This window comes from Toxorhynchites rutilus, chromosome 1, assembly GCF_029784135.1.
Source record: "Toxorhynchites rutilus septentrionalis strain SRP chromosome 1, ASM2978413v1, whole genome shotgun sequence".
NCBI lineage: Eukaryota > Metazoa > Arthropoda > Insecta > Diptera > Culicidae > Toxorhynchites > Toxorhynchites rutilus.
In genome coordinates this window covers 77,258,750-77,280,938 of record NC_073744.1, presented here as the reverse complement: position 1 = coordinate 77,280,938, position 22,189 = coordinate 77,258,750, and the positions used below count along the sequence as shown (strand labels likewise).

General features: G+C 37.5%; 1 protein-coding gene across 12 annotated transcripts in view; it reads left to right on the top strand.

Moving 5' to 3' along the window:
• LOC129762307 (complexin) overlaps positions 1–22,189 on the top strand; it is a 727,632-nt gene that overhangs the window by 525,495 nt on the left and 179,948 nt on the right. The window contains exon 1 of one of the 12 annotated variants that reach the window (XM_055760472.1): positions 16,509–16,927. The exons of 10 other annotated variants lie outside the window; for them this stretch is intronic. In XM_055760472.1, the coding sequence (XP_055616447.1) occupies positions 16,915–16,927 (13 nt within the window). In that variant the 5' untranslated portion in view covers positions 16,509–16,914. Of the gene's footprint in view, positions 1–16,508; positions 16,928–22,189 lie in introns of those variants that run through there. One more of the 12 variants, XM_055760473.1, reaches the window with a different exon arrangement.

Here is a 22,189-nt window from a genome sequence, read left to right as displayed (position 1 = left end):
CACGCAACAATCATCAGCGATGGAGATCGATCCACGGTCGAAATAAGATCGATTCATCCATACGACTGCTCTGCTCTGCAGAAATATCGGGCTGCTGTTCTATAAATAACTCAACAATGGATCAACGACTGTCTCCGCTGTCCAGTCTTAACTGTGGATAATGGAAGAACAAATAGAAAACTCTTTCGCCTAAATGGCTACTGTGTAAATATGTACCATTTGCAATAGTATAGAAGGGAATATTCTAACGCCGAAAAATGGCAACTGTGTAATGTGCTAATTATAGATATGATAAATATGTGACATGTACACGATTAAAATTCGGCTCTGTTACAGCTAAAATGCTAATGAGCCTAAAATAAACAAAAGGGATAAAAAAAATACTCGCGCACGGTGTCACAGACCGAAAATTGAACTTCTCTGTAATGTTGCCATTGTGTATTTTTCAGGTTTTATTGACATTTATTTGAAGAAGGTGGTTTTATTAAATGAAAAAACTCCAAAAAATATGTTTTCTTCGTCTTTATTATGTTTTAATAGATCATCTGATTCAGCCTCCGCAAAACAGAGTAATTTTTGATACTCCAACACAAATACAACACATCACAAATAATAAAATTCTCTGTTATTAATTAAAAGTAAGCAACTGAACATAATTTATGGAAGTATGAAGAGCTATAAAATTACATTAATCGTTAATCGTGTTAATCGATTGTGGTTTCATTGGAGTTAGAATCAGAAAATAGCATAACTGCATGCTCGAAACAAACATATTTTTTACATTCCATGCAGTTGTTGCGTGTTTTTCGGGTATTTTATCGAAGGGAAGAATGTATAACGGTCTTCTAGATAATCACCAGATGATAAAGGTTTTGGAATATAAAGTTTGCGTTTTTCTGATACTCTTTGTCTCTGTATTCTTGGTAAACTAAGAATTAATGCCTTTTTTTAGATGGGGCATAAAAAGATTATATGAAAGGATTTCTAGGAACTCCCTTCTCTTTTTCTTGTTTTCTTGTCGATATTGTTCATTATAAAAAAATATCCCCGAAACTGTAACTTTTCAAAATTACCATAAGCCACATAAGCGATTAGTTTATAGTTTACTGTTTACAATTCTTCCACAAGTGAATTTTTTTCACAAGTGTGTATATGTATGACCATTATATTTAGCGAATAACTATACGAAAGTCAAACAAATATATTTCGCTTTTGAACGTATGAATCTAACGTCGAATATATCGACGAATAGTTAATATATGGATCCGTTCAATCCAGTTACAAAAGGGACTGTAATCAAATAAAAATAGTCCGGTAATGATCTTATGCATTATATTCAATAAAAATTCCACGCCACTAACAGTTCATTCAAGAATATTCTAGAATATGAATAAAAGCACATGTTCAAAAAAGTTACTCCTATACTCGCGTCGGTGTGTCAGACCGAAAATGTTAAAAAAGTGGCACAAGTCCCCTTTGTACCAACACATCCGATACGCTAAACGATGACGAACGACGAATAACGAAGCTAGAGAGAATCGCAAAGTCGTAGTGTTGATGATTTCCGAGAGATGAACGAATTATTGATTTCTCGGTCTGACAGACCAATGCGCGAGTATAGGAGTGTTAACAAAGTTCGTCAAAAATAGTGTTATCATTTTGGACTCATGTTTTTATTTTTCGACTTCTATTATTCTATATGAAAAAAAAAAAAAAAACTTAAAAATACACATATAAATTCAGAAAAAATTAAATTAAAAAAGACAATTAATTAGGAATGTTTTTTCAGATATCTCGAGAATGGCTGCATTTAGAGGGAGATTTACAAAATGCTTTTCTATTTTGAATTACATCAGGATTCATAATTTGTGGCTAAAACTGATAAAAAAATTTAAAAAAAAATAAAAATATATATTTTAGATATGGCCAATTAAAGTTTTTTTGTAAATAAAAAAGAGTATATTTTTTAACATTTCAACATCAATACTCTATAACTCTTTCTAAGACACTATTTCGGCACGACTCATAGTTTTTGAGATATAAATTATCAAAGATTTCTCTTACTAAAATCGATACGCACTTTTTAAAAGTTACGCTTGAATAAAAAAAATGCCCATTTGCTGTGGAAAACTCATTTTTCCTCCAACCCAAACGGAATACAAACTTTCGTTCGAATCAAAAATACATATTTTTAAAATCTGTATTTTAGGACGATTTCATTTGGAATTACACTAACGCGAACACTAATTTATTTGGAACCAGCATTTTCTGGCAATATTGGTCCCAAATAAAACTGCTTCCCACTGCGAAGATTATTAGAATCAATGTTGGGAAAATATACCGTTTTGTCTCATATTCCGAACAGTCTCAAATTCCGAACACCTCATTCTTGAATGCAAATTAACTACACTTTAATGTTATAATGTTATAAAAAATTATGATGAAAGCCCTGACATTCTTTGATATGCTATGCTGCTTTGATATATATGCTACATTTTAACATCATTTTAACTATTTTTTTGCTGGTTTCATGTTCGTTCGGTAAGAATCTACTATAAAACTTTTATGCAGAAATCTTTATTAAAATTAGTGTTAGAGTTGAGTTCGTAATTTGAATCAAGTTTCGACGCATGGATCAAATTCCGAACAGAAAATGTTAGAACACACTATTTTCAGGTAAATGCAGCGAAAGTTCACAAATAGGAGTACAAGAACAATCGAATTCTGGAGCAACAATATAAAAAGACCATCTGTTAACAAATGTTTGTAAACACTTTCCTTGCAAAACGCAGATCGTAGGCACAAACCAACGAAAGTAAAATTGATTCTCTCAGTCAAATTTTCAACTAATATCACAATAACGAAACCGGGGTCCTGAAGTAACAGGTCGGATTCGATTATATACTGATTCGATTATACAGTCATTCCGTGTCAACCCGATATAGTGGTTCTCCAATTTCCGTGAACAGTGATAATTTTGTTCTTCATCGCAAAATATTAGACCCGTTTTTTTTTTGTTAGGATGATGTGGTCCAAAAATTCATTTTTTTTCAAAAATGACTTTTTCAAAACATCAACTTTTGAACTACAGGACCGATTCAGATGATCTGCATATCAAATTAAAGCCAGTTAGCTGGGTTTTTTTTGAAAAAATACTACACCTACAAAAAAATTAATTTTATTTTCATAATTCGTATTTGTTTTTTTTTTTTTAGATTTCGTGGTCTCGGGACCAAGGACGCTGTATTTTATTATATTTTTTTTCTTGAAAACTGAGGACTTTTTTCATAACATATCCAAACATCAGAGATATGTCCTTTTCGTTTTTGAATTATAATTTTTCAAAGTTAGTCGATGGTCTAAAAAATCATTTTTTCCTTTTTTTTTTTCAAAAATAAGGTTGATCAAAAATTCATAAATTCATAGGACTATCGAACGAAGACTAAATCATGTTTACTTTGAAAAATAATACCTCAAAAACGATAAAAAAAACACATCTCTGATTCTTGGATATGTTATCCAAAAAATCCTCAGCTTTATAGAAAAAATATTAAAAAATATAGCACCCTTGGTCCCGAAACCATGTAAACTAGATAAAACGCACACAATCAATAATTACGAAAACAAAATCCAATTTTTTGCGAGTAAAATATTTTTCCAAAAAGATAACCAATTCCCTTTAATGGATATATCGATGATCTGAATCGGTCCAGTAGTTCAAAAGTTATGATTTTTTAAAGAAATGCATTTTTGCTGTTCAGAATTTGAGACAGAAGTGTTCGGAATAAGAATCAGTGACATGAATGGTGTTCGGAATTTAAGACAAATGTGATTAGTGTTGTTTTTAGTTTTTCACCATGAAAATATATTTGTAATTTTTTTTTTTTGAAGTCAAGTGAAAAAGGGTTCTGTTTTATCCAAAAATCAAATTGAGTTCGCGAAAAAGTACCATTTTGAGTGATGAGACACTATTTGATGACCATCAAAGCTTAAGTGTTCGGAATTTGAGACAAAGCGGTACTTCTATAGGGTTGCCCAAAAAGTAATCGCCGATTTTAAAGTAGAAATGTCGCAAATTGATCAGGAACGAATCCAGATATGTTTGGAGAACAAACATTGCCAACATTAAATTGACACATCTTTTTCAAAATTCTCTGAGTAGTCAAACCATTGCTATGAATTTTTGATGGCAAAACATTGTGAACAGTTGGGCTAGAAGCACGTTAAGTAAGCAGCATTTGCTGCAAAAATATCATAAATCTTTTTCTTTTTTATATAATTTTATTCTCGAAAAAAATTTTCCATTGATGTATATCCCACTTAACAACACGCAACGTTTGACACCACTTCCTGAGTTATGGCTCTCCGTGTCGGTGAGTGAACCATAATGAAAACAACATCAAATGCTCGCCGGTGACATATCGGCTTCCCGGTGAAGTCGTTTTTGCCAGAAGCGACGTGCGATCCGTGATAATATAAATACATTGTGATTCATTGTTATGGCATATCTCATAATTGCAAATACTGTTGCCATCAATCTGCGGCCAAGATTTATTCGAAACCGCTACGCATCCGGCGTCCGATGCTGTCGCTCCACCCAGAGAATCTGTTGCCTAATTAGACCGGGCAAAAAGAAATCCCAGCGACGCTAAGGACCTCCGCACCGGCTCTAGTTAGCGTTCCGATTGTTGGGAGAAAAATTAATGAGACCGGCAAACCGGTTTGTTCCTCGACGACAGGAATGAAAAACAGATGACAAATAATATAAAAAAAATAGTATATACTCCCGGCCCCATTTTTCCACGCAAACGCTTTAGGCTGTTTAATTTTTTTTTTCAATTCATGCTCCGTCTGGAAGCGGGTTCGAGGGAAAATCAAACATTTCCTGGACATAATTACTGGCGTTTGTATTTTTGCCCCCTCACTAACAGGGCATTCCTTCAGTCTTAAAAGACAATTTCCGTCTTGATCCGTGTCAATAGGTTCCGATCGGATGGGACAGAATTTATACAGCGGAAGGATGTGGGGAGAATGGAATCGGGCACACATACACACAGGGAGATATCCGATAAGAGCGCACCGCTCCTTCGCACACCTGATATTTTTACTTTTCGTCCTGACTGACACTCGGCTTGGAGTACCGGGACCCGGTAGCCTCTTAATTTTATCGATGAGCCAGACATTGTTCGGTGCGACAATGAAGTCAGTGTGCCTTGAAGAAGATACTTTCGAAGAGGCGCCTCCGATTTTAGCATTCATCTCGTCTGTCCGACTGTCTGGCTGCTGTTGCTGCAGGGGATGAGTGTGGGTTGGGTCGAAAATTTGCTCTTGTGGTAGCGCCCAGCCCAGCGAGATCGCCGCTGGATGTGTGCTCTGTTGGTAAATGGTTTTCACGAGGCATTGATTGAAAATTCGACCTTCGAACGTGGTTTTGTTCGTACGTGCTTCGCTTCTTGGAATTCGAGGATTCGCAATTTTATTCCAATTTACGACTCAATGCCAGTAATGCCAGGCTTGACCAGTTGCCATTTTCTTTTGTGGGATCAAACAAGTTATTTCGGAGTTTATTTTCGGCTCAGCGAGACAAACAGTGGTATTTTGATTCCAAGTACGTTGAGCTGTAAGGCGTAGTTTTTGTTCTTCAATGACACACTATAAAGAACTTGAGTCTTCGATCTTTTTAAGTGCAATTGCACTGCTTCGGGTCTATTATGAGTAGTAATCACGAATTATACAAACTACCCAAGCTCAAGAACTCTGAGTCCTCCGTTCGGTACTGCTTACATAATTTGAGTTTATTTTCGTTGAGATGTCGATGTCAAACAACACGCTTTGAATGTTATTTTGAATCGCATATTCCAAAAAGCGCGTCTTCTATTCTAAAAAAAAATATGCAGAGCTACGGACAATAAATTAAAAGAAAGTCAAAAAATTGAACGCCTGATTCACATGATTTTTTTGGCGTAGGACTAGGTCAAAAAGTAAAGGTGCCAAATCATAGAATAGGCTACCATTTTAAGAAACAGAGTTCATGCTGATAAATATTCTCTCCATACATACCACTCGAATAGGAAATTCACTAAGATTTATTTGATATGCTATGCACGGTTTAAATTAATGAAAATCGGAAGCAATTCCATTTGTGTGCTCACCTATCCGTACCGTCAATAACGGGAAACTGATGCATTCGCTTTTGCCCGTATTCAACTTATTTGGTATGAATACGACACACGTGATTTGAAATCTCGGTCTCGATCCATCAAGCGAGCGGACAACATTTTTTCCTAATGTTGATATCACACACTCAGTTCAACACACAATAAATAATGGTAGATATTTAAAAATAGTAGTGTAATTTTGTTCGGTAGATGCAGCGCATCGATTTTCATGTTGATACATCTGAATTTACTGGATTTGTTCGAAACGATTGCTTCGCCCAAATTACCACGCTGAATGCCAACAAGTGAGCAACAGTGTTTCGGCATGAGAGAAGAGAAGAATCTTTTCTCAATCATTTACATTTCAGCTGTCCTCCGGAAGACGCTGACACACTCGTGATACACGAAACAAATGCAGCGTTCGTTCTACTGGCAATGTAAGAGGGAGGAGAGAGGAAACATTGCGATTGAGGCACCGCCATTTGTCGATAGATCACAGAAATATTTACATCAATCAATATAGAATATTTCTACACACTTATTACAATAAAGAACATTCTACATTCTTTGAAACTAACTGTTGAACAGCTAGAAAATTCCAAGTATTATCTATATGAAAATCCAGCGTCCTAATTGGTCAAAACCAAAAGCAATTTATATTCTCTCAGTTGTGAATTTTAATGTCTAGTGTTCACGAAATAAAACGTTGGTTCAGTGAATAATAGATAACGGTAGTCGGTAGAAACAAAAGATTATTAGCGTGGAAAGATTAAACGATCTCTTTTAAGGGAAATTAATTCCGACTACAAAGGGTTGAATAAAAAAATACAGTTTAAATTTTTCATGTATTAATACGTCATCTGGTGGATTAGCAGTGTATATACAGAATGGATTGTTGGATAGAAATAAATTGTTTCTTTTTTAATATCTTATTATTTTTGTCAACTACACCTGAGATAAAAATATGTTCGTAAAATACAAATCATGGAAGTTGAATCTTTTGTATAAGGAGTGTATCGAAACGTACTCTTTAACTTTCAAACATTAAAATAAAACTGAAAACGTTCAGAAAGTGTTTACAAAAGTGAATTTTATTGAAGATTATTAAGTTTACATAGCAATGCAATGAAAAAATCAAGCTTATTGTTGATTTCTGAAAAAATGATCGAACCTCAGATTTAACTCCACTCATCATATAGAAATCGCATTCTGCAATTTCTGGACGCTGCAGCCCAATTCTTCTTGAACTCTGATACATTTTTAGACATTGTATCTTCCTTCTGGAACTTGGCCTTGACAATTGCCCAGTTCAATTGGCCACAGCTGTTGATAGTTAGGTGGGTTGAGGTCTTTTTCGACGAACATGATGTTGTTTTCCGAAAACTATTGTAGAGTGGATTTGGCACAATGTGCCGATGCCAAATCCGTCCAGAATAGAGGAGGAACCTTGTGCTTTCTATAAAGTGGAAACAATTTCTTCTTCAAACATTCTTCTACATAAATTTGAGCATTTATAGTCCGTTTTGTGAGAAAAGTTGACGATCGCATGCCAGACGTGCAAATGACTTGCCACTTTTTGCTTTTTATAGGTCTCACTCATAGGTTGTATAGGACCATGTCTCTGTTTAATCCGCTGAATCATCCCAACACTGGCTTTGAACTTCTTGGTCAAATCACGAATCAAATATAATTTACAACTTTTCGGTCCAATTCGGGATTACTTGGTCCGGGTTTTCGTCCACTTCTGCTGAGATCCTCGAAAGTCATTACCGAACTTTGCGACGAATCGTTTCTGTTCACTTTCCGAACAAACTTTGATTTTTTTTTGCTACTTTGTGGTATTTAACACCCTTTTCAGTGCATCTATTGTACAGAATTTTCTTTTTAGTTTCCAAACCAATCCGCGACATTTCGAAAACAACTTTATGACCGCGACTAAATGACTTGTATTTCGATTTGTGGCATGTAAACGAAGCGTGCTCTGATTACACGACAAAAAAAAGTTCAACCGTTAGTGTGTAATAACGTGTCAAATGTTTAAGACTACTTTTTGATATACTCCTCAATGTATATTTTGATCACCATGTGCTGATTTTTCAAGAAGTTACAGCATTTCAAAATCACCCAAAGTTTTCAAGTTCGCACTCGTTTGTCTAAATTTTGTTGTCTAGTGTATTGCATTACATTTCTTTGTCTCTTCTTCTGATATTTGGTTCCCAACTTTTATGTCCATAAGAATAACAGTTCTTGATATTTCGTTACTCGTCATTTGTTTGTACAAAATTCCTTTGTACAAAATATTGTAATGAAAAAGGTGGAATGCATCTCTTTTCTATAATTCGTTTATTTTCCAGGCTTAGTTATATAAGTTTTTAAGAGCCAAATTCTCATCTAAATTTTTATTACTATATATATATATATATATATATATATATATATATATATATATATATATATATATATATATATATATATATATAAACATTTTCCTTAAGTATATAGGTCACTAGCTGACCCGGCAAACTTCATCTCGCCCAAAATTTATTTTTCGTTACAATATCCACGTTTTCTTATTAAGCCCACGTTTTTGAGTCCAAAATTTCTTATATAGATAGAAGATGATATAGGAGTGCGTTTTATCATATTAAAATCCATTTCCACTTTCGAACGAAGATCAATTCCGTTAGCGCAAACATCAAATAATAACGCTTGTCAATATGTAACTGTAGAACATGCGAATTGAATTTTTCGAACTTTTCCATTTTTTTCAGAGATTTCCGAAAATTTGTTTGGTTGGAATATATTTGGTTGAAATATGTGTGTTATTTTTATGAGACCCCTCTCCATTCCAGAGGAGGGAGGAGTGTCATACCATCATAGAAACATTTCTCTTACCCAAAAATCCTCACATCCCAAATTTGGCTCAATTTGCTTGATTATTTCTCGAGTTATGCAGAAGTTTGTGTTTCATTTGTATGGCAGCCTCCCCTTAGAGAGAGGGGAGGAGTGTCTATTCACCATAAGAACATTTATTGCACCCTAAAGTCTTCACATGTCAAATTGGTTTCGTTTGTTTGATTAATTCCCGAGTAATGCAGGAATTTGCGTTTAATTTGTATGACAGCCCTCCCTTGAAGAAGGGAGCGGAGTGTCTGACCACCATAAAACCATTTATTGCATTCTAAAACCTCCACTTGCCAAATTCGGTTTCGTTTGCTTGATTGATTCCCGAGTAATGCATAAATTTGTGTTTCATGTGTATGGCAGCCCTTTGAGTGGGGGGAGGAGTGTCTAACCATCATAGAAACATTCATTGCACCCTAAAACTTTCACATTTTCTTCAGGAAAAGGAGAGGATAATGCATCTAATTCATATAGAGTAAAAGTGTAAAAGTGAGTATTTAAAAAAGAAATTTGATGACAATTCCAGCGCCAAAATAATGAAAAATCTAAATCAAATAGCGGGTAGGAAGAAACAATTTTTCAAATATTGAGCTCAAAAATAATGAGAAATGTGTATAATTTAGAAATAGAAACGATATTTTTAATAAACATTTTTCCACCATTGGTGAAAATCTAGCTAAGAATACTCCTAGGAATATCTAATATCCTATCTAAAACGAACTATTATTCTTTAATCTACTAACGAGTCGGAGGTTGCTTCTCTGATGAAGTATTTCAATTCCAGAAAAATGTATGGAGCAGATAAACTTGCAGTAATAATTATCAAGAAAACAAACGTTAAGGTACCTTCAAAATATATAAACAGACTAATTTTTTTTAATAAATTCGTTGTTCTATGCAAGTTCCAGCATAGGTTCAGGATAGAAAGCAGTACTTCTACTGCGATTACTGAGCTTGTTGAATTTTTGCTACACTAAATTGATAACAGAAGTGTCATTGGTAGCCTTTGATAGACATTCAATTCCCCATTCGAAGAATAATATTGGTCATCCGATTTTTTTGCTTGATAAGTAAATAAAAAAAATTCATAACCCAATTTAGCCAGCATTCATTTGATTCCTAGAGCGTTCCTGTAGGACTTTTTAATGGAAAGATATTTTTTGATTTCAAAATTATCCCTTCGCCTTCATTGATGAATAGTTCATTGTATCTAGTTAATTTGTTCCTTTGACTAAAAAAAGTTATTGAAATGTTTGCATCAGTTTTAAAAAGAGCCAAAAACAACTTTTTGAAGTGTTTTATAAAATGTTTGTAATGTAAAATGTGTTTTATAAACAGGAAAGTTTCTTACCTAATGTATCCCCGAAACCATTGTAAAAAAATCAAATTGATACGTTTCCCCTTTTTTTTCGAACGATGGATCAAAGTTTTAGAGGAGTACTTAGGCGCAAATTGTACCAGAAGTTCTATACATACCCTCGGAATGAACGATTAGTAACAATAATTCCAAGGTTAATTAGAACAATATACTTATTTGGCAGATTTTTTTTTATTTCACAATAACTTTTCCTCTCTCTTTTTCCTTTTTGTTCACTCAATATTTTTACTTACTACACACGCTAAGATAAAAATATGTTCGAAAAATACAAAACAATATAATACAATTGTGAGTCTAGATGACTTACAAATTGCTTTCAAAGCAAATGACCAAATGACTTAGTGGGCCCATTCTTCATTCGGGACCTGTAACGCTATTTTCGTTCTATTTTGATTATAACCTTAAATTAAATGATCTTAAGAGAGATTAGGTCTATAAGTGGCCGTGGTTTTTTTGGTGACCTTCGATTTTTCCACTAACATTGTCCAAGAAGTTTTTTTTTCTCTATTATAGTGACTTTCAACACATTTCGGCTGGTTCGTCACCTTTACCTCCATTTTTGGAAGAATGTCGGGAGTGAGAATTGAACTCGTGATCTCTGCGTGAGAGGTATGGATGTTACCACTACGCCAGATCGCCTCCACGATGCCCAAGAAGTTGTTCGTTTCACTCTTCAGTTTCTTCATAACTCCATTTGAGTTGTATTGATTTCGACTCCCCGATCAGAATATTCTAGACTTTGGGCAAAAGTGGAATCGCCGGCCGCGGAAAAAATGCAATTATGTTAGTTTGGTATAATTGAAGGTTTGAAACCAAAAATTCGCACTTTATTCAGATGGAAAACTATTGTTTGCGAACAAACAAATTTAGTACCATAGGCTTTCAAATGCCTATAACAATTTATTCATTAATTCATGTAAGGATCTGACCATGCCAACAAAAATTAATAAATTGAAACCCAAAATGCTACTTCTTCAAAATCGTCATTATGTTAACTAAAGAAATTTGTTTGTCAAAAATATTCAGCGCCTCCAGAGAACATTCGGAGTACAGACAGTCTTTCGTAAGAAAAAGACTAATGAAAGAACAATCAACGGATTAAGACCATTTTATTTACTATTAGCGATTGACCAGTATCGGTATTCAAACCTTGGAGTTTGGGTTTACAACAAAAGATTATAGGAATATACACATATCACCACCAATTTATGGTACATAGCTCAGATATGACTCAATAACGTTGTAAATTGAACCCTTCATTTCGGGAAGATATCCAACGAGAAGTCTAACAGAACAACTTACACTGACTTTCAGCTGATGTGAATTGAATCTGAGTCTTCCAAAGCGAAGTATTTCTCGAATTATCCATCCAATTATCCGAAGAATCCATCAAATATTCTGGGCTTTCCATCAAGTTGACATGTTCAAAGTACATTGCAACTCATATAACAGATACACCTGAACCCCTAATTTTTGATGAGGAATTCATCCACATTTGTACGACGTACTTCGAAGATAGGCAACATACCAGGTGTACAAGTTGAAAATGTATTTTTTCGATGAAGAAAATCCATAATTTTCAGGAGAACCTCAAAATATTTCTTTTCGATTCAACACATTTCTCTCATCTCTCAGGCAAATTGTTTCCAATAATTTTTTTTTGTTTTGTTTGTTTTGCAAAACACCTTCGCCGATCCATTTTTTGACATCTTTACTATATTTTGCGAAGTTCTGCTCTGCAAATTGAGGTAGGAAGATGATAATCTGACGGGGGCAGGTCTGGAGAATACAGGGGGTGCGATAACGTTTCCTAGTTAAGGATTTTTATTGCTTTCTTCACGGTCCTATGGGTTTGCGCCGGTGCATTGTCATGCTGTAATACCACTTTACCGTGCATATTCCGAGCCTATTCCGATCTTTTTTTTTCCCTCAACGCAAAGTTTGAAATTATCATTTGTTGCGATCTGCATTCACCGTCTCATCCGGTTTTAGTACCTCATGGTACACCATACCCTCCTGGTCCCACCACACACATAGCATCTCCTTTCGGCCGAAACGTACACGGTCCTTCAGATCGAAATCACCTGTTCTGAATTGCCGAAACCATATCTCACATGTTTTCATTGCTAGAGCATGTTCACCATAAGCTTCCATAAGCAAGTGACGTCCTTCGAACGCCGTTTCATTCAAATGGAAAAACAAAAGTAGAGAAAGTCTTTATTCGTAATGAAACTCGACATTTTTGATACGCTGTTTCTTCATTTTTTGCACAATGTGAAAATGAATGTCAAATGAAAAAAAATGTGTCAAATCGGAGGAATACATGCAACCTGCTAGGAACATCCTTACAACATGAACCGGGCAATTTCAATTTGCACACCTGTCGACCAAAAGTGAAAAAAAATAACCAAAATTTCTCCAGGGTTGTAGTTTGGAGGAATATAAAGTACAAAACGCTCTCTGGTGGATCACACCATTGAGGAAGTGGCGGTTCCTTCAGCTGAAGGAGGCCTGGATGATAGCTCAGGATTTGGAATGCGGCTTCTATCGAGACTGGAAAACACTTTGGAAATTTCTAAATACTTTGGAAATTAAACACAGGAATTCTTCTAACTAACGGATGGTTTATTCGCGATCTTTCACACTTGATAGTTGGAATAGGAATGGAAAAAATGCATTGGTAGGAATCGATTCATATGCTGTTTGCTTGTATGCGTTCTGCTTCCGTTCGTCATCGAGATATGCTGTTGTCGTAGTGTCGTACACCAAACATTGCCTTTTGGATGGGAGGGAATGATTTGGATAGGAAAAAGGATAGGGATGACATTAAAAATTGGAAATTTGGAACACTTGCTCCTCGTTCGCACTGTGGGGCGCGAACACTCTCATCCGTTAAACGATCCATCTACGTGTCTACAAGTGATTTAAGAAATCCAGTAAGACATCAATTTGTTATATCCTTATTAGAAAATAATTTTTCTCTGTCGTGTCAGATTTTCTCTCGCGTAGATCTGGACCGGGAACATATATTCAGTTTACGTAGTAGCTCAGAAATCATCTTTGCTGCAAGTTGGAAACAACACGAGCTCAAGATTGAGCAAGATAGCACGATCGCTCACAGTTTAGGTGAGTTACTTCCCGAACACAGATTTCAATGAAGAAGTTCAACTATATTAAAAAATGTGAATTTTCACATGGATCTCATCTATACCCCCTCCCCCCTCACCGTTGACAAGCGTGGACATTTTATGCCTTAATTTCGGAAATGACAAGCCCTGGTTCGTGCTGCCCTTGAAGTTTGATAGGCCAACCATACATTACAACAGACTTTGTAACATTTCGTCGAGAACGAAGCGAGCAATTTCAATATAAGAAAATCAAAAGCATAAATACCCTGGCTAACATTAACTTGAAAACAATAACCTGATTTGCAAAATATATTAGGCTGTCAAGAAAGTCCTGCGGTATTTCCGCGAGGTGTCGTTGTAAGCGCGTAGTTCTAGTTGTATTCATTGTATCGAGTCATACTATAGCTTGTTGGAAAGGTATTTTTGGCGCTATAATATAGTCCTTGACAGTGTTTTTTTGGTTAAGTAGTTCGTGAGTTATAGTGTCGCAAATATGGAGCAAAATAAAGAGAAAATCCGACATATTTTACAGTACTACTATGACAAAGTCAAAAATGCATCTCAAGCTGCCAATAAAATTTGTGCAGTTTATGGACCCGATACAGTTTCCATTTCCACCGCACAACGACGGTTTCAACGTTTTCGTTCTGGTGTAGAGGTCGTCGAAGATGCGCCACGCTCCGGAAGGCCTGTCGCGACAAAATCGCTGAATTAACTGGGAAAGACCGGCATAGTAGCAGCCGTAGCATCGGCCAAGAGCTGGGGATAAGTCATCAAACCGTTATTAACCATTTGAGGAAGCTTGGATTCACAATGAAGCTCGATGTATGGGTGCCACACACGTTGACGCAAAAAAACATCTTTGACCGTATTGACGCATGTGAATCGCTGCTGAATCGCAACAAAATCGACCCGTTTCTGAAGCGGATGGTGACTGGCGATGAAAAGTGGGTCACTTACGACAACGTGAAGCGCAAACGGTCATGGTCGAAGCCCGCTGAAGCGGCTCAGACGGTGGCCAAGCCCTCATTAACGGCCAGGAAAGTTCTGCTGTGTGTTTGGTGGGATTGTCAAGAAATAATCTATTATGAGCAGCTTCCCTATGACCAAACGCTCAATTCGGACCTGTACTGCCAACAACTGGACCGCTTGAAGGTAGCACTCATGAAGAAGAGGCCATCTTTAATAAACAGAGGCCGCATTGTCTTCCATCAGGACAACGCCAGGCCACACACTTCTTTGGTGACGCGCCAGAAGCTCCGGGAGCTCGGATGGGAGGTTCTTTTGCATCCGCCGTATAGTCCGGACCTTGCACCAAGTGACTACCACCTGTTTTTGTCCATGGCGAACGAGCTAGGTAGTCAGAAGTTAGCCACAAAAGAGGCCTGTGAAAATTGGCTATCCGAGTTTTTTGCCAATAAAGAAGCGAGCTTCTATAACAGGGGTATTATGAAGTTGGCATCTCGTTGGGAACAAGTCATCGAACAAAACGGCGCATATTTGACTTAAAACAGATGATTGTAACTAATTTTATGAACAAATGAAAATTCAAAAAAAATACCGCAGGACTTTTTTAACAACCTAATATTATAACACATCGAAGAGCATTGGTAGGTTCATGAAAAGTGTTCATTCATTTGCAGATTTGAGTCAAATTAGTTGAAATGTATAGGTTTTCGCAAGTTTCCATTTCATCTGCGGATTATACTTCATTCAATATTCCAATAGGAAAGGCCAAGTATGCTGTTCAAGGGTTCTTTTTTTCCAGTTCCATCAAAAACGACAATAGAAAATACTCGAATCAGTCCAAGCCACCATTGAATTGAATGGGTTATGTTCAGCTCACCGATATCTGTACAGTAAGCGGTTGCATGATTCACATCCGAAGCCAATCATGTTCACTATATAATACACCGCGAAAGTATGGTGCATTCATTAGGCAAAGTACACTTGCAATTGTTTGTTAACCATTCGCGTTCACCGGGCTCTGCATTACCTCCGGTCCTTTGAAACCCTGTACGATACCGTAGCAACAGAGGCAGAGGATAAAATAAAATAAAAATGTATCCATCGTGCCGCTACTAGCTCCCATCGCAAATCGATCGTTAGTTCACGTTCAGTGGTAATCCATTTTGTTCCATATTACATGCGATAGAACTTTTTTTTGTCCGCTTCCATATTCAAGGGAGCGTATACGAATTACACAAAACAAACAACGGAGACGAACCCCTCATCGATCACAGGACGAAACTAAACCACGCGTTTGCATGTGTGCCACGCAAATCCCCTCGGTCCAGCATCCATCCTCCGAAAATACCCCCCGATCTCGCAGAGTACACCAAAACTTATCCACCACGAAGCGAAAAAAACGACTTTCAATGCGCTGTGTAATGCTAATTTACTCCCACCCCCCGTCCGCCATCGTGGTGTCCTTCCGAAGAAAGAAAAAGAATTGGTGAAATATACCACACGAGCCGTTCTTGAATCCGACGCCCATCGGCCTGCCAAAGTTGATTCCTCACTTCGTGGATGAGACGGCACAGACTGCGAACGCATCACACGGTAAATATGTGTGTGTATTTCGGTGAGCGAGTGGATGGTTTCTCCAGCGAGCCCCAAGCTTTGGCTGGAAAGTGTGTCGTGGTAGGATGCCTTCCAGTTGGACACGAGCAGGAGGGTGGAATTTCCCGGGCATGCGCGTCCTGTCGGGACTTTTGAAGCGACACGAAAGCACTGCTCTGCTGTGGTGTTGGAGCGATCACGTGTACGTACACACGCTGTGTACACAGCGTTCACGAGATAGAGAGAGGGAGAGTAACGAGCATAAGATGCTCGTGTCACGAGTGCCGAACCAAAGACCTGCCGACACCACTTGGCAAATAGCCAACTCGGGCAGGATTCGGTGGCCGCTGCGTTTTGCTGCTACGTGAACTTGGTTTCGAAATTTAGTTCAGTGCTTACAGTGCGTCAGTAAATAACAGACCAGCAGGGGCGAGACACCTCTGGCCGTTCCGTGTGTGTCATCCGCGCCAAACGGCTATCGAGGTTCTTCTGCTCGCTAGCTGGTGGACACACAAGATCTTGTGGCGACGCTTCACTTTGTGTGAAAATCTGTGACCCCAAATTGTGATAAAGTCGGACTGAAATTCGTGTCTTTGATTTTGTTTGTTAAATCGTGTACCAGTGTACAAGTTTCGAGTGAGTATTTTTTGTACCTCCCAACGCAGAAGAGAATAACCGTGACCGCGATTGGTGACGTGGTTCCATAGTGCTTTAAACAACGACTGACAAAACGGCGTCCACCGGAAGCAGCTAACGGTAGTGCGGAGCAGCGCCTCAAGAAACGATGAACTTTCTGGGTACGGTAGGGAAAACTCCAATGCTTCACCCTTCCCATATCGAGCGTGTTTATCACCCGAGGTGGTGGTAAACACCTGATTACCGCACACCGAACTCCCTATCTCAGTCTCCTACGGGTCGAACGGGTAGTGTTCCGTTGGTTAGGGTGTACAAGGTTGGGGTGGATCGAAGGATTAGGGTAATTAATAAATTAATCACGATTAATCGTTACATATTTTTGTGAGGAAGAGTGCAGCTTGTGGCTTGGCGATATATTTTCGTAATGTCATGCGAAAAACGTTCGGTCTGCCAACTGAGTCCCCCCACCAGAGGGCACCACGCTCTGTTGTCTATTGACGGCAATGCGTCTCGCGGCACGCGCCTGCCGGAATTGTACTTCAATGCGGTATTATTTTAGTTCGAGCCTAGTTCGAGAGAGAGAGAAGGAGAATACGACCCAAAACTGATGAGCAGAAAGTAGGGAAGTAGTCAACCAAATACTCGACCCATTGTGCCCTTCTGCAGAAAATGGCCGAATGGAGAATATCCCGTCATGTGACTTCCCGAAGTTTTGGGATGGGGCCATTTTCCAGGGCTTATTTTTTTGGTTCATCTAGGCAATTGAAGAAAATAATTGCCGTGATATAGACTGAATTTGTGATTATTGCACGCCCCGCAGTTGGATCCGATAAGGTCCCCATAGCTGTCAGTTGAATGATTCGCACCTGTTGAGTGTTGAGACATCAGCTGATTGCTGTCAGTGTGAGGTAACCTGTTGATTGTATGGTTCGAAGTGTCATGCTGAATAATTCTTTCACCGAACACATCAACATTCGCTATCGGAACCACTATCCTTACATTCTTACATGAGGAATAACACATGTTTACCATTGATAAAAAATTAACTATTAAAACAGCTCAAAAATTGGTAGCAATATAGTTGCCACTGCCCGTTAACCCCAAAAACACTGTTTTCCACTGCCTAGTAAATTTACTTTATTGCGTCTTTGGTTATGCAAACAAAAAACAATGTTTCTAGTGCAGCGAAAAAACTGTTTTTTGTTTAATAGTTTCAAAGAAAAAAATTAAAATTTGAAATTTTCATCAAATACACCATTTATTTTAATGAAAAACTGCATGATATTACACAGTAGATCCTCAATAGTACGTTAACAGCGAAAAACTTATCAACTTGTTGCATTTTCAATGAATTTAAACAGAAGATTTTGCCAGTGCACTAAAATCGTGGTTTTTTGATCCTCAAACATTGCTAAATTTTGCTCATATTGGGCCCTATTATATAAATCGAATCGAGAATTCGTGGAGGCGATCTGGCGTAGTGGTAACATCCATATTTCTCACGCAGAGATCACGAGTTCAATTCTCACTCCCGACATTCCTCCAAAAAATGGAAGTAAAAGTGACGAACCAGCCGGAATGTGTTGAAAGTAACTATAATAGAGAAAAAGAAGAATCGAGAATTCGATACAATCACTATCACTATCACACCGAGCAAAATCTCGTATTTTGTAAATCGAGATAATCTCGAACCGAGATCGAATTTCATTTGTTGCGATTGCATATATTCAAGCGTTTTTGAATTGTTTCTCAAACGAAAATATCAGGGACGCAAACCAAAACAAAATAATTCTCGGAAGATATGCGACAAGCAAACCAAACAACTCGAAACATTCTGAAAGCTGCACCGATAGCTATCACTATCGATGCTATCGAATTGCTCGGTATGCTGTCAAAATGCCACTTCAATGCTGTCAAAACAGGTCCCACGAAGCGATAATTTGAGTTTCGGAAAAGGAAAAAGTCACACGGTGCCATATTTGGGGAGAATGGAGGTTGTTGAATCACATTCGTGTCATTTTTGGACAACTTTATCGACCATTTGGAATTCCAGATGACCAACACCACGAATATCGAAGAAAACAGCATTACCTTCTCTTTAGGTCCACTTCGACAAGGTTTTTTCGATTATAACTTGTTAGCATTGGTCCATGCTGATGATTATTGACTCGTCTGCATGTCATGCTCATACATTTTTTTAATCTTTTTGAAGAAAACTAATTTCTGACACTAGTCGTGCTGCGATTTTTATCATGTCCAAACATCCACCAAAATATGACGGATGGTCTCTTGAAATATAGGGTTTTCTAACTTTAAATTCCGAAAGTAAATTGAAATAAAACACACTTAGAATTCGAATTTCGATGAAACTTTTATTTCAAATTAAAGTTTGGTTTATGCCATTATGTGTGAAATACAACATCATTCAAATGTCCACCTAGGACTTCCTCGCACACCTTGATCAGGAACAGGTAATTTTCGATGACTTTTCGGCACATATGGGGCGGTATCTCAGTCATAACTTCACGAATGTTGTCTTTCAAATGTTCAAGAGTTTGCGGAGAGTTGGCATAGACACGGTCTTTCGCATAACCCCACCAAAAAAGTCTAGCGGGTTCAAATCGCATGATCAATTGGCATCACCAAAACGCGAAATTATGCGTCCCTCAAATTTCGTTCGCAATATGGCCATGTTCGGTCGTGTTGTGTGGCACGTGGCGCCGTCCTGCTGAAACCACATGTCATCCGTATCCATATCTTCAATTTTTGTCAAAAAAAATCGGTTAACATGTGGCCATAGCGCTCACTATTCACAGTTACCGTCTCGTCGTCCTCATTTTCAAAGAAATACGGCCCGATGACTCCACCAGACCATAATGCGCACCAAACAGTGATTTTTGGCGGATGCAATGGCCTCTCAACAATCACGTGTGGATTTTCTGAGCCCCATATACGGAAATTTCGGGTGTTCACATAGCCACCGAGCTCGAAATGGGCCTCATCGCTGAAGAAAATTTGATGCGAAAATTCAGCATTTTGCTGCTGTTGTTAGTTCACCCAATCGACGTATGCCCGACGTATTCCATGGTCACCACGCTCTAATTTTTGTACCAGTTGGACTTTATATGGATGTAGGTGCAAGTCCGAATGCAAAATTCGCCACAATGATGTGTTTGACAAGCCCAATTGCTGAGCACGCCGTGGAATCGAAACATTCGGGTCATCCTCCACACTGACAGCAACAGCAGCAATATTTTTGGCCGAACGCACATTACGATGATGCACAGGTCTCACAATATCTGCTACGGATCCAGTTTGTTCGAATTTACGCACTACATTAGCGATTGTGTGCTCTATAGGCCGTCCATGACGACCAAAATCCGTCCGTAATGCTCGAAAAACATTTGCCGGTTTTTCATCATTTTTGTAATATAATTTAACAAAATTAACACGTTGTGCGATGCTTAAACGATCCATATTGTAAAATGGCAGACAATCAACTAACGATATGACGCTTTGGTTGACAGCTATGTCAAACGGTTGTCAGTGCAGGATTGTATACTTTCGGAAGCCCGAAATAGAAAACCCTGTGTATTTAAAACGTTCATATCTTCTCGTCTTTGAATGCCGTATACCATTCATCCACCTGAGTTTTCGACATAGTTGAGTGACCGAATGTATTCTGCATCATTTTCAACACTTCTGCACAAGAAATTTTTTTGCAACACAACATTTTGCACAATATCTTTGATCAATAGAATGATCCATATCACAAAAAAAGATAACCTGTTCTTAATGACGCTGTAAACAAACTAAATGACAGATCGCGTTCAAAATTGATATTAAAACCACTGAAAGTAGTACCGTTTAAAAACAAATTGAAAAATGTTCAGTAGAAACAGTTAAAATCACAAATTCTTGGTAATTCATGTGATGCAAAATTAATCGAAAATTCGTGTCATTTCAGCAAACCTTTTACAGTTTATGTCACATTTTTTTGTTTGTTTATTGAATTTTTCTTCAAATTTACATGGACACAGTTGATAATTCCATGTAAAAAAAGGAAAGGGAACAAGAACAACAGAGAATTCACAAATTCATGTGCGCAATTCATCGGACTAAGAAAATAGATAACATTATTTCAGTTAGAAATTCAGTTGGGCATTCAACCAGATTTCGTGTATTTCCTGGACTTCCATGCTTTCTGCTTTCCATGCTGAAAATGAAAATGCTCAATTTGGTTTAAGTCTGACTTTGGAGCGGATAGTCCAGTATATTTATGCTGATTTCCTCCAAAAAATCGGTCACAAGCCTCGACTTAAGATTGGGATCATTGTCGTGCATGAACGTGAAGTTGCTACCGAGCCGGTACTTTTTGGTTGATTTGGTGATATTACGCTACAGAATATCTCTGTAGTCTTCCTTGTACTTCATCCTTTCAATGAATTCCATAGATGCTACTCCAGCATGGAACATACCACCCAAACCATAACTGACCCTTTGGTGTGATGAGAAAAGTTGTTCATGAGCATCAGAACTTCTGTTTGCACTATTGTCTCATGTCATTTGAATAATCGCATAAGTGTCTCAAGCGAGAAAATCTTCGTTTATCTAAAGTGAATAGTTTTGATCATTTTGGATACGCAGAAATCATTATTTCACTAACTACTGGTTTGAATGATGTTGAAGTAGTTGTTTTTAAGATCAGCATCACTGTTTGCATGTCATTTGAATAATCTCATAAGTGTCTTATGTGAAAAAACTTCGTCAAAAATGAAAAGTGCTGATCTTTTCGGATACACATTACTGACATTAATTGCACATTTATTGCATCAATGTCAAAATGAGAATTATCTCAGTATTTCTCATTTTTAAGAAATACTGAGATAATTCTTCGTTGCTTAAAAGCTGATGACTAATGGATAGGCGTTTAAGAGCAATGATCTCAATAGATCTTCTTTTTAGTTGACTCGGGAAGGTTTCTTCGTGTGATTGAAATGCGTTTTTCTGATGATTTTATGAGTAGCTTTCAAGGCCTCTTCAGAATGGTCGCCGATGGGTAAATTAAAATAATGTTGGCTTTGTGTATCAAAAGCCTGTGTACAGTCAAAGGCATGTAGTACCAACTATAAAAGCTATCTAGAGTTGTGTTGTCTCCATAAACAATGCTAGATATTTTGTAATATTAATTTGCTTGCCGCTGGATTTAATTAACAAAATGGCACAAAATGTTATGAAATTTACAAATCTTCGCGCGGTGTTTCCGCCGTTGGTCATACTATGAATACGTTTCTTGCATTCCTCGTAACCTTTGTTGTTAGCTTCTCCTCGAACACGTTACGTTCACGTCTAAAAATAAAAAAATCAGATACTTTTCTCTCAAATTTTGAAATGAATAAGGCAAAATTTGAGGATTTGATCCA